Source organism: Theropithecus gelada, chromosome 1 (assembly GCF_003255815.1).
Source record: "Theropithecus gelada isolate Dixy chromosome 1, Tgel_1.0, whole genome shotgun sequence".
In the NCBI taxonomy this organism is placed as follows: Eukaryota; Metazoa; Chordata; class Mammalia; order Primates; family Cercopithecidae; genus Theropithecus; species Theropithecus gelada.
The window spans coordinates 85202397-85215931 of record NC_037668.1 but is presented as its reverse complement, the minus strand read 5'-3'; the positions used below and the strand labels follow the sequence as shown (position 1 = coordinate 85215931).

At 38.3% G+C, this 13535-nt stretch overlaps 1 protein-coding gene across 4 annotated transcripts in view; it reads left to right on the top strand.

Annotated features, from left to right (window-relative positions):
• DAB1 (DAB1, reelin adaptor protein) overlaps positions 1-13535 on the top strand; it is a 427600-nt gene that overhangs the window by 127631 nt on the left and 286434 nt on the right. For all 4 annotated transcript variants that reach the window (XM_025390490.1, XM_025390506.1, XM_025390498.1 and 1 more), the window contains exon 2: positions 5177-5379. In XM_025390490.1, the coding sequence (XP_025246275.1) occupies positions 5313-5379 (67 nt within the window). In that variant the 5' untranslated portion in view covers positions 5177-5312. The remainder of the gene's footprint in view (positions 1-5176; positions 5380-13535) is intronic.

Below are 13535 nucleotides of genomic sequence, written 5' to 3'. Positions count from 1 at the left end.
GACAGAGATAGGAAATAGTTGCATATCAACACATACATACATTCATACCTATACATTTATATACAGATGCATGCATACTTTATAAATCCCGAGTTTACTTTGAAACCTACAATTTTCAATCTATCACTTTAGCATTCTTTCCTGCTTTCCTTTCCATGTTTTAACATCCCTTGTCCCATAGGAGAAGCTTGGCTCCCAACAATATCTGTGCATTTATTCCTTTGCTCCATTCTATAGAACATCGAAAATAGTTTCTTCTGCTTTGCTCGTAACACTACAGAAAACAAGCCTACTAAAAAGACTTCAGAATTTGTTTGCTGCTGCTCTTGCTTCAACTCTACCCAAGACTGGGTGTGTGCCATCCAATTCTGTGTTTATGTTATTTGATAGTTTTTTCTCCTCCACCTCTTTAGCAAGAGTGCTTACGATGTCTGTTTAACATACAATTGAATTGATTTGCTTCCGTCTACTTTTAGTTTTACGCTCACCCTTACCTTCCCTATTAATTTATTTTTTTTCAGATATGTAGAACATTAATATGCTTCCAAATGTGGGAATTATGCAAAAAGCTGTATCCTGAGAAGTATCACCCTCTGCCATATCCCTTTTACCCTGACACCCAGTCACATCACCACTAAGTGATGAAAAACAACTTGCGTGTTATCTGGTTTGTTTATCCTGTGTATCTTTTTGTAAAGATAAAGGTAGCATGCTATAGACTGAGCTAGGCTTTTTAATGCCCAAATCTCATTTATCTTCTAAATCTCACATGCTTGGTGGTGGTGTTCCCATTTTACTGATGAGGAAACTGAGGCTTCTTGTCTGTACTGTTATAAACCTTTGGGCCTTGTTGATAAATGTCCCGTTTTCTATGCTTTATACCTTGGATGAAGCTAAGTAAGACATCAAATCACAAAACATGCCAATAGTGACATAGAGTTTTAATGCATGCAGTTACTGCCACACAAACTCAAAGTCTTGGTTTTGGGAAAACTACATTTTCATCTGTTTTTTAGCACTACGTTATTTTTTAAACTGGAATTTCCAGTGGCCTTAGTGTTATCACACAAGGCTCATATCAGGTTGGGAGGGGTTTTGTTTTGTTTTTCTTATTTGGGTGAAATTCACATGACATAAAATTAACCATTTTAAAGTCGTATTTATTGTAGTCACGATGTTGTGCAACTTTGCCTCCGTCTGGTTCCAGAATATTTTCATCACTCCCAAAGAAGACCCCATACCCATTAAGCAGTTCCTCAGCCTTATGCCCCTCCCGTAGCCCCTGGCAACCACTGATCTGCATTCTGTCTCCAAGGATTTGTCTATTTTGAATATTGCATATAAGTGAAGTCATACAATATGCAACATATTTTGTCTAACTTACTTGGCTTGCTGTTTTCAGGGTTCATCCACATTGCACTGTGTATCAGTGCTATATTTCCTTTATACATTGAGCAATAGTCCATGGTACAAATATTTTGTTTTTCCATTCACCCACTGATGGAAATCTGGGAGGGCTTTGAGGGAAGTTGGAGAGATGAGCGTCTTGTAACTTGCCCTGTGCTGTACTATTTACTAGCTATGTGACTTTGGACAAGCTCCTAAGCTGGCTTGTGCCTCAGTTTCCTCATTTGTTTAATGTAGATAATTATATTGGACTCTTCAAATAGTTGAATGAATTGCATCAAATAATGCCAGAAAAACTTATAGCATAGTACTTGGTAAATAGTGGACCCTCAATAAGTAATAGCTGTTTTATTGTAGGATTATATGAGAAAAAGGGGAAAGAAAGAACACAAATGTGTATTATAGTATGTGTTTAGTGTGTGTTTGTTCTGTTGTAGCTGCTGAAACCTTCATGCTTTGTTTAAAAAAAAAAAAAGGCATATCTGTTTTCTCTGCTTTGTGGTTTGGTGTTTTTGGCCCCCACCCCATCGCTAAACATGAAATTTTACATTTTAGAAGCAGTTCACTAGACAGAATGTCTGTAGTGGAATGTTACATAATTCACATTTAGATTTGAAGAGCTCATTATAAAAAACCTGACACACTTCAGGAATATTAAATTACTGCAGATTGTGTGGAGCAAAGAAATATTATTGAAGCATTTCAAAATTCCAGGCAAGCCTGAATTTAACTGATAGGGTTTCACAGCTTTTACTGGGGAAAATGATTTGAGTTGTCACATGGTTTCTGGCCCTGGAGGACTTTAATCTCCTTAATTACAAAGAAGCGAATTTCCTAAATAATTTGGAGTTACTTCACAGCATTTGCTCAACCTCTGCCTTTTGGAAAATTAAAGGGGATGCCAGGGTCCACACTGTGGTACGTTCTCACAGTACTGTAGCTTATTTAAGTTTTTATTCAGAATGATGGTGGTTTCCTTTCATTATTGATGTAGGGATGTACTTCAGAAATTCACAAGTAATGCTTGTAACACTTGAACATAATCATATTTTGTTGAACAAGCATCTTTGAAGATAGAAATAGGGAGAGATGCTATATTGTGATTTAGAAGGTTGAAGAAGAGAAAATGGCCCAAATCCAATCCAGTTTTATACACTGATTTTAAAAAATTCTTGAAAATGTGTAAAATCCACATATTTCAACTACTTTCTGAATTTATAGATTAGGCATCTACTGTGTCCAAGACCAACTGATACCATTTCCTGCAATTCATCCTCAAACAGCAAAATTAACTTGAATCAGTTTCTTCCTTTGTAAAGGGGAGATAATACAGACTTTCGGTCACATACCAGCCATGTGGCCTTGAGCAAGTGGCACAGGAATTTATGTGCCTAATATTTATTAAATGCTTACCAGGAGGCATGCCAGACACTCTTCCAATCATATTACGTGTGTGATCATACTTGATTGCCACAACAGCTCCACCAGTGGGCACTATTATCCCCAGTGTACAGATGAAGAAACTGAGGCAAAGACCAGGTTGAGTAACTTCCTCAAATCATGTGGCTTGTAAGTGGCTGAAACTGAAGTTGTCCAAAAATCAAATCATAAAATAAGTTGGGAGAGAGTCTGTTTTGCTACAGAGATCAAAACATCTTTCTGCCTGTGATGTCTCTTCGAACTGAACCTTGAGGCGTCAATAGAATGTCAAGGCAGACTTGAGACAAGAGATTCCATAGAAAGATAGCAGCACAAGGAAAAACTGGGAAGATGGGGAAGTACATCACTTCCCTGCTAGATTTGTGCCTCCTTTTACTTGTTTGGTTGTTGATTTCACTCCTCCTTGCTTTTATACATGCTGATCTTTCTGCCTGAAACAACCATTCATTCATTCATTCATTCATTCTACATATAATTATTGAGAAGCTGTTGGTCCTTTCCCTTATTGTCCTTTTGACAGAAACATTGCTCTTCAACATCTCACAGAATAGGGCTTATCCTCTGAAGCTTTATTGACCCTTCCAAGCAAAGATGAATACTTGCATCTTTCTGCCCCGTATGCCTGGTATTTATATGCCTGTTTTAGTTTTGGTCACATATGTGTGTTGCCGTCCCTTACATGACTGATACCCCTGTTAGATTGAGCTTCTTTGAGAATAGGAACCAGCCTTTGACTATGTACTCTTGGCCAGCATGGTTACTTGGTAAATATCTGTTAACATGAATGAGCTAGCATTTGTACCTGGCCCATAGTAGATTCTTAGTAAATACTTGCTGCAATGAAATGGTAAATATTATTAATAAATTTGATTATGTTTATACATGACCAAATTTTGTGACTCTGTCATCTTCCATTGAACGTTGTCTTAGAGATAAGGGGCTGGAAAGGGTGTGGGGGCTGGTGGCAAGGTATAGATAGATGGTATAAAAGTGGCAGGATAAATTCTCATTTTCTGTGTACGATTTCATGGACCCTGTTTTACAAAGATAACTTTCTGTTTTTCTTAGTTGTAGCCTTAGATTCACTAGATCAAGTACTTTCATTTGGGCCATTTCCTTTTTAAAAAATAGTTAGCTTATATATAAATAAAACAAAACAGATATCTTTGGATTAAGGTGGGAATTTCCTCATATTCAAGCTTTACTATAATTTCACATGGCTTTTATATTAGACTTTCTGGTTAAGATTAACTAGATTGTCATGATTAACAGGTTTGGGTCATTATTCTTTTTGAACTGAAACTGGCATTCGAGGTCAGTCGTTTTCTATTACACCGTTCTAGATCTGTGGGATGAACTAAGAATTGGCTGCACAATTCGAAGATCCATTTCTAATAGCTTTTTCTTAATACTTTTCAAAAGTGGAAATTGGTGAAATGTTTACTTTTTAATAGAACTCTCATATAACTATCAGATAGTCACAGGAAAAGACTATTATCAAAGAGAATACTGTATATTCGTTTAATTTGAATGAGACCAATTGAGACACTATATGTGAAGCAGTAGCTAAGGGCATAGTATATAGTAACTATTACCTGTAAGTGAAGTGGTTGTATTATCTTTATTATCATTATTATCTTCCTAGCACAGTGTTTGAGTTTAATAGCGCCTGGTATTGTTCAATGCATATTTATTAGAGAATGAATGAATGAAATCTGTGTCTGCCTGTTTCTTTTCTTTTTCTCTGCACATTAAATGCTTGTCTGCTCTTATAGCTGGAGGAAAAGTTGACATAAAATTGGCTTGCTGGAAAGTTTCTCGGCCCCATTTGTCACCTTACCCTTGGAGTCCAGTTGTATGTCAACTCTATGCCCCCTCTGATGCCTGCCAGTGAGGGACAGACCACAGGTCACTTCCATATGATCTGCTTTTGCTGCCAAGGCGCTGATCAAGCTTGGCTGATAGACTGGTGCTCTCTTGTTGGAAATATCTCCATGGGGCTGGCCATACCTTTGCTGTATGTTCTGGTTGGGATCTGATGCTTGAAAATAAGAAACACAGAAAACAGAGTTGGGTTTTGTCCCTCTTATAAATCTAGACTTTTAAAGATCTATTTTGAGTTACCTAGTTTGAGAAGCAGTTTGCCGCTATAAGCCTCTCATTCCCTTTGCTGTATAAACCCTATCAATGCCTTCATGAAACCATGGGAGCAGTTTTTGCATGAAGACCAAGATTTTGTTTGTATATGTTTGCCAATTCACTTTTTTAAAATGTCTGTTTAACTTCGTAACAGTGATGATTCTGAATGTTCTCTTGCCTTGATTTGCAGCACTCAAGAAGAGTGAATGAAATGTGCAGCTCAGAGTGTCATTTCTGAAGGGAGGAGTCTTTCTCTTGGAGAAGAGTCCTCAATGAGCCTGGCCAAGGCCCGGGATCTGTGTGAAGTGGACTAAGGATTAAGTAGGATGTCAACTGAGACAGAACTTCAAGTAGCTGTGAAAACCAGCGCCAAGAAAGACTCCAGAAAGAAAGGTAGGGCTGAATTTGACCTTCTTTTTTTACTGGCTACTCTTCTGCACAGGAATGAGTTTTTAAATCTCTGGAATGATAGAAAGAAATATCTTTATGATTGCAAATATTTTTAAATAGTCATTTTGTGTGTTTTGTATTCATAATATAATAATGTAATGGTCCATCATTATTCTCCAGATAAAATCCAAAACTTTTCTGCACAGGAATGAGTTTTTAAATCTCTGGAATGATATAATCTCTGGAATGATATAAATAAGTATCTTTATGGTCACATGTATTTTTAAATAGTTATTTTGTGTGTTTCGTATTCATAATATAATAATGTAATGGCTCTTCATTTGTATTCATAATATAATAATGTATATAATATAATAATGTAATGGCTCTTCATTACTCTCCAAACAAAATCCAAACCTTTTCTCATAATATACAAAGTTTTTCTGCATATGCCTTCTATCCATCCCTCCAGCAACATCTCTGCCTAACCTCCCCACTTCCCCATCCCTGTTTACCCTCCAGACATCCTGTAGTTCATCTTTACCTGTACCAGTGGTTGTCAAACTCTGGCTGAACCAGAATCACTGGGAGGGCTTGTTTAAAGCCTTCATTTCTGAGTCTCATCCCAAAGTGTCAGATTCGGTGTCTAGGGTAGGACGCAAGACTTTCCTTTTAAAACAGCTTCCTAGGTGATGCCAGTCCTGCTGGTCCAGAGACCCTACTTTAAGAACCACTGGACTCTTAATCCAGCCTGAAATCCTTTTTTGTTGCCCTTCGTTGTTGTTGTTGTTGTTGTTTTCTCTGAACTGACTCCTGCTTATTCACTAGGTTTGAGTTTAGGGGAGCCTCCTGGGGGAGCCTTTTCTTACTCCCAAAATTGATATAAATGTTTTTATTTGTTTTGTTTCATTAGTACTTGGTTAGTGTTTCACTTTATTAAAAATGTCCTGCATAAACTCCTTTGGAGCTAGATGTTTTGTTCACATTTTAAGTCTCAGCACTTAGGAAGTGCTTGGCAGAAAGGAGCCAGAGATATCTGGCAATGAAGATTTGCAGGCATAGTGTGATAATAAAGTAATTCTATCACTTTTCATGTTTTCTGGAGAATTTAGCCCCATGGCTTTAGGACCATGTTTTTCAGTAAGCTTCACCCCCTGCCAATTAAATATGAGCAACTTCTTTCTCTGTGTGTGTGTGTTTTCTCCCTGTAGTTTCTGCTCTCTCTCCCTTGTTTTCTCAGCTGCATGGGAGGGGATTAACAGACCTCTCTTTCAGGTCTTGAAATCTGTCAATGTGGGCTTGCAAACCGGGATGCCCTTGACTTCTTTGTATAGACGGTGATTTGTTTGAGACATCACTGTGCCTGCCCAGTTATGTTTTGTGATGGCATTTGTCTGGCACTCTATATGAAGTAGGGGACATAACTGTAATACATATGCAGCTCTTGGACAGCCAGAAGCCCAGGAAGGACTATAAATTTTGCTTTTGATGTTTATTTGAAACACAAATATTTTGGAGGCAGTCTATTTCGTTCCCCAAAAATTAATGTAAACCTGTTTTCTATGCATCATGGTCTAAGAATAATAGAAAGAAAGTAAGTGGGTGAAAGAACATGTCTTGGGAGACTGCTATGTGGGGGGGAAAAAAAAAAAAGAGGTCGCAGAGCCCAGTATGTACTAGAATTTAAATGCTTTTTCAGTGGAAACTGACAAGTTATATTTTTGCCTCAGATTTAACCTTTCCACCAAACCTGCACTCTTGAATGCTTAATGCATTAAAAATGTTATCTTAGTGCATATTTTTTCATTCTTAATTTTAACATGCAAAACCAGAAGCATTCTGCAGAGAGGATTCAGGTTTTCAGGACATTGGCTCCGTTGGGGATTTGGGATAACAGGATAACAGCGTGAAGGTGACCCTTTTAGAACCTCCTCATCTTCATGTCCTAAAAAAACTCTGAAATCAACATAATACGTATGTGAGGAACGTCCTCCAGGGAGTGGCTAATACCGTGGAATTTGGGTAGGCAGAGCTGGATTCAAATTCTGGCTTTACCACTTTCTCACTGTGTGACCTTTGAAAGTATTTAACCTGAGCCTCATTTTCCTTTCCTATAAAATGGGTGTATAATATTACTGACTTCAAAGGCTCACTATGAAGATTAATGAAAATCAGGCAAATAAAATACTTAATATATTACTTGCCATATATTAAATGCTCAACAAAGGTTAGCTGTGATCTTCTTCCTCTTTTTCCTCCCTTTTCCTTTTCTCCTTCTCTTCTCCTCCCTTCCCTGTCATCTTTCTCAATTTCCCTCCTCTCCCCTCTTTTCTCTTTTTCTCTTCCTTCGTCATTCATCTTGTCTTAATTAGCTTGAGTTGCCATAAGAAAATACCATAGAGTTGGCAGCTAAAACCACAGAAACATGTTTCTCACAGATCTGGAGGCTAGAAAGTCTAAGATCAAAGTGCCAGCCAGTTTGGTTCCTGGTGAGGGCTCTCTTCCTGGCTTGTAGATGGTCATCTTCTCACCATGTCCTCACATCTGTAATCTCAGCTACTTGGGAGGCTGAGGCAGGAGAATCGCTTGAACCTGGGAGGCAGAGGTTACGGTGAGCCAAGATGGCTTCATTGCCCTCCAGCCTGGGTGACCAAGTAAGACTCAGTCAAAAAAAAAAAAAAAAAAAAAAGAGAGAGAGAGAATGAGAGAAAATGTGCTGGTAAGCATTAATTCATTTCTTGTTCTTCAGTTTTGATGATGTAATAGTATTTCATTAAACAAATGTTGCTAACTTGGACAAAATTAATGTAACTTTAAAAGGAATAAACAGTTTATATACTGATATTGAATCTTGAATATAACCATGTCGTTATGCTCTTTTATTACTACTACTTTCGCCAACTATGGATTTTCTACGGAGACAGCGTATACCGCAAATAAATGTCTCATCTATCCTTAAGTACTTATTCTTTTTCTCTCTAATTGGCTGGATCTGTCATTATAATATTTAGTGATAGTAAATGTCCTTATCTTGTTCCTGATTGCTTCTAGATTACATTTAAGTGATGCTTAAGTTTTTACTAAAGATAGTTTTCTGGCCAGGCATGGTGGCTCACGCCTATAGTCTCAGCACTTTGGGAGGCTAAGGTGGGTAGATCGTTTGAGCTTATGAGTTTGAGACCAGCCTGGGCAACATGATGAAACCCTGTCTCTACAAAAAAAAAAAAAAAAAAAAAAATGCAAAGAATGGCCAAGCACGGTGGTACATGCCTGTAGTCCCAGCTACCTAGGAGGCTAAATTGGGAGGATGGCTTGAGCCCGTGAAGGGCAGCTTGCAGTGGGACACAATCACACCACTGTACTCCAGCCTGGGCAATAGAGCCAGACGATGTCTCAAAACAAAACAAAACAAAATAAAACATATTGATTAGTTCCCCTTTATGTATTATTTTCTAGGAAGTATTTTTAAATTCTAAATGTGCATGCTGAATTTTATCATATGCTTTTTCTGTATTTATTTCAATGATTATACATATTTTTCCTCTTATAATTTATACTGTTGTGGATTTAACTGATAGATTTTTAAATCTTCATTTCTGGGGTAAATCTTACTTGGTCGTAATGCTTTTATTTTCTACACCCTGGTGGTTTTGATTTGTTAGGTTAAGGAATGTTTTTTTGTATCTATATTTACCAGCAAGATTTGTTAGGTTAAGGAATGGTTTTTGTATCTATATTTATCAGCAAGATTGGTGTGTAACTTCTTTTCTGGGACAACCCTTGTGTCTGGTATTAGTTAATATTATATTCTCATATAATTATTTTTATCAGTTAATATTATGTCCTCATATAATGATTTTTGGTAGGGATGAAACCCTGAATAATATTTAGGACTATTTCTGGAAAATATTATCTCTTATTTTTTACATTTATTTAACTTTTTAAAAGCTGTATGTGCTTATTGCTGAAATTAGAAAGGACAAACATAACTACTATTAACAACTGAAGTTACATCCTTAAACTGGCCTTCCAGGATAATATGTGGTTGACATCATACTCTTCATACAATTTCATGTCCTATTTTGTTATTTGATATAAGTGTATTTCCCATATTATTACCTGATATTACAAAATAGAAGTGTTTTTTCCCCCCTCTTATTAAGATTTAGATGACTCCAGGGGCAGATATTTTAATTCCTGAAAAAAGAATACCTGACGATTTGGGTCATCTATTGTGGGAAAGAGTGGCATAAAGAAAGTTAAGAGGCCCTTTAGAGTTCTTCACAAGCCTATCACCCTAGTTCTTTAACTCAAGCTGTTGAAACCAAGCCAGACGGTTTCAAATACAAGTCACACAGGGGCATATTTCATCACAAAATGAGTTTCTAGGCAGGCTATTTATGAAATGTAACTAGAGTATTCACAATTCAAATAAGGGATGCAAGTAGTGAAAAATAAAGTTGTTTTTTTCCATTTTATTTGTATTGGGTTGTGTCACTGCACATACAGCTTGTCAAATGGTGCCCATTCCAGAAGTGGAATTTGATGGAAGACCTGAGGAAAATAATGTATATTTTCAGGTTCGTTACCTGCCATCAAAGGAGGACAATCAGTTGACACTATTCTTGTTATTTGTAATCTCCGTATTAGGGCACTCAGTGGAAGATCATGGTAGAGGAATGTGTCCCATGATGAACAGATAGACATTTCTGGGGGCAGTGCCTGGAGTCTTCCAGTCAGTGCCATCTGTCAGCTTAGTGTAGTGGAAAGAGTACTGACTTCGGAGCACAGCAGACCTGGTTTTTAGTTCTAACTCTTCTCTTTATATGCTGTGTAACTAGAGACAGGTTAGTTAGCCTCCTTGAGCCTGGTTTCACTTATCTTTAAAGGGAGGGGTGTGTGTGTGTGTGTGTGTGTGTGTGTGTGTGTGTGTATGTGAATATTTTCACTTGTCATAGAAAGGTGAGGGGGCTGGGTGCGGTGCTCATGCCTGTAATCCCAGCACTTTAGGAGGCTGAGGCGGGCAGATCACCTGAGGTCAGGAGTTCGAGACCAACCTGGCCAACATGGTAAAACCCTGTCTCTACTAAAAATACAAAAATACAAAATTAGGGCATAGTGGCACTTGCCTGTAATCCCAGCTACTTGAGAGGCTGAAGCAGGAGAATCACTTGAACCTGGGAGGTAGAAGTTGCAGTGAGCCGAGACTGTGATTGCACTCCAGCCTGGGCAAAAAGAGTGAAACTCTGTCTCCAAATAAATAAATAAGAAATAAAAGAAAGAAAGAAAGGTGAGGGAGATACTGTGGGTGAAGAGCTAGCTTGGGGTCTGCAATGTAGTATGGCTTAGTCAGTGTTAGTGTGTTAGTGCTCTGTCCTTTCTGAAATCACAGTTCACTATTACCTCCTTATTTTCTAGAAACACCGGAAAATAGTGAAACTTTTTAACTTCCCTTATATTTCATGTTAGTGCTATACCCAGGGATCATCAGTTAACCACAATGACAATGACAAAAAGCTACCTTCATATTTTCTCCCAGGAGAATTTTGACTCCAAGAATCAAGGCTTTAATGGGATTTAGGAGAAGTCAGTGATCACAGGGCAGATGCCTCAGGTTTGAAGTCACATCAAACCAAGTGTGAACCCTCTGTACCTCGCAGCTGTGCTAACTTTTGGAAGTTTCTTGAAAAATTCTAGTTAGTTTGGGTTAAGGAATGGTACATTCAGGGTCATGACTGCTCGACTGGTCATTAGCCCTAGGGAGTAAGTTCCGCCAACATTGGCTTACCACATAGGAGCTTATAAATTGCCATCATATTGATTATCTCATTAGGTCATCAGGATGCTGAGAGATTAATTTTTTAAGAAAACAATCTTTTTATCAGTCTTATTTATCATTGCTTCTATGTGCTGCTCTTGTCGTGCATAGGAGGCAGTCTGGGGTCAGTCAAGATACTGGGTATTTGGGTTCATACTTTAAGCCCCCCACTCTTTGGTGGTCTAACTTCAGACAAGTCACCTCTACTTTTTGAGCGTCACTTTTCTCAGCTACCAAATGGATGTAGAGATAATATTTACTTGCCCAATTTTGAAATTTAGTAGGGGCATCAGTAATTAGTTCTTTTGTCCACAAACATTTATATAGCTCCAGCATGAGCCCAGCCTATGCTTGGTCTTCTGAAGAACAGAGAAATGCCTTAGAAGGAGATTCTGACTCTAGTCATCCACGCTGTAGTTAAAGAACTGTGAGCTGGGAGGGTGGGGTAGGGGAGGGGGCCTTCTGATATTTATGTCTCATCCTTCCTGGAAAAAATATTGTGTTTCTTCTTTGCTGCTTTTATTCATTCCCAACCTCTTACTGTTCATAAAATGCGTAAGGTTTACTTTGACTCCAAGTTTATTTTTATTAATTAAAATATTCCATATTTATCATAATGAGGATGATTCTCATTAAAACTCTTTTCATTGCCTTCCTGACTAAAAGCGAGTACATTTTTATTTTAACAAACACAAGTAACACAATACTCTGAAAGTCTGTATACATTAAAACATGAATAACCTCTCCGGAATACACAACTTCTCAGGAAGTTGATATATATAAAAGGTTATAGGAAGTTAATGTTTGGTGGCAGGCCACAGCCCGGTTGTCACAGATGAGGTCTCAAGAGGAGAATGATTTGCCAGTGGTCACTCCCCTGGGCAATGGCAGAGCCAGGGTTGCCAACCAGGAATGGCTCCCTGGCTGGAGCTCCTTCCACTCAGTAGGTCCCAAACAACTGATGTTCTTAGGATTCACCTCATTAACCTCTTGGGGTGTTTGCTTCCTCTTCCTTACAGTGAAGACTTCTGAGAAGAGCCCATGTTTTAGAATTAGATAAACTGAAGTTGGAGTCAAGGCTTGGCACCTTTTCTACTTGTCTATCTTGGGCTAGCTACCTAATCTTTTTGGGCCTCAACTTCATCTGTAAAATGGGAATAATAGTAGTTCCTATCTCAGAGTGTTGCAGTAAGGATTTCATGAGTTCACAAGTATAAAAAACCTAGCATTGAAACTCTATACATAGAATCAAGGTTAAGAAATACTCCTTTCCCCTGTGGCCCCCAACTCCCACCATGTCTGAGAGGCAGCACATCTCTAGTGGTATAGGAAATACAGAGAGGTAGAAGGTACCCTTTTCTCCAGAGGAATATGGGATGGTTGGTAAGAAAAAGAAACTGGTCCCTCTCAAATGGATACTTGCTCCAAGAATAACTGAGGAAATGAATAGGAAATATAAAGGAAAGTGGACCATGTTGTCAAGCTACAAAGATTTATTAGTAGCCATCATGTATGCTGCTTGCATATGAGCCATTTTAGATAAATTATCCCTAATGAGCCTAACTCTTACATCATCCCATTGAATACATAAGAAAATAATGTTTAGAGAGGTCCAGAGACTTGCCGCAGGTCATGGGGCTTGTCTGCCTGAGTTGCCATACACTAGGTCTTACCCGTGCTGACGTCTGTACTGTCTTCCCTGAATGTATTCTGTGGGTTTGCCTTGTAGCTTGATGCTGGAGAGTTGGAGAATGTGAAAAAATTATAGGGGCTCTACTCTTCTGGGGAGACTGGAGCATGGAAACTGATTAGCTACATCATGTAAATTTATGGTGCTGTTCTGTCTTGACAGGGTTTTGGTGAGCTAATCATTCTGTATGAACTCTGTGATTTGTGAGCTTTAGAAATTCAAAACCAAGGATTTAATTATAAGAAAAGATAAATTTGTCTGAACTTGATCAGTAGAGCTCTTGGGCTAAAGGGCTTGGAGGCAGAGAGTCATGTTTTGGGGCCAAGCAGTTTACTTCTTTATGGTAAGACTGATCGTATGATGTGCTGTGGTGAAAAGAGACTTCTGTATTCTCTGTGGTCACATGGTCATGAATTGATTACAGGACACTTCACTCAGTGTGGCCATTCCCTGAAGACAAACTGTTTCAGGTTTAATTGGTGACTTAGTTCAGGACTTTGTTCTAACTGGTTTCCTTGCTAGAAGTCAGGCTTTCTCCAAACTCACCTTCATATCTTCTTTCCTCTTTGAACTTGTTCTGTAACCGTGGCAGCATACACCACAGGACAATGCATCAAGTCCTTTGAAATGTGGTTCCTGTCTCCTTTTCTG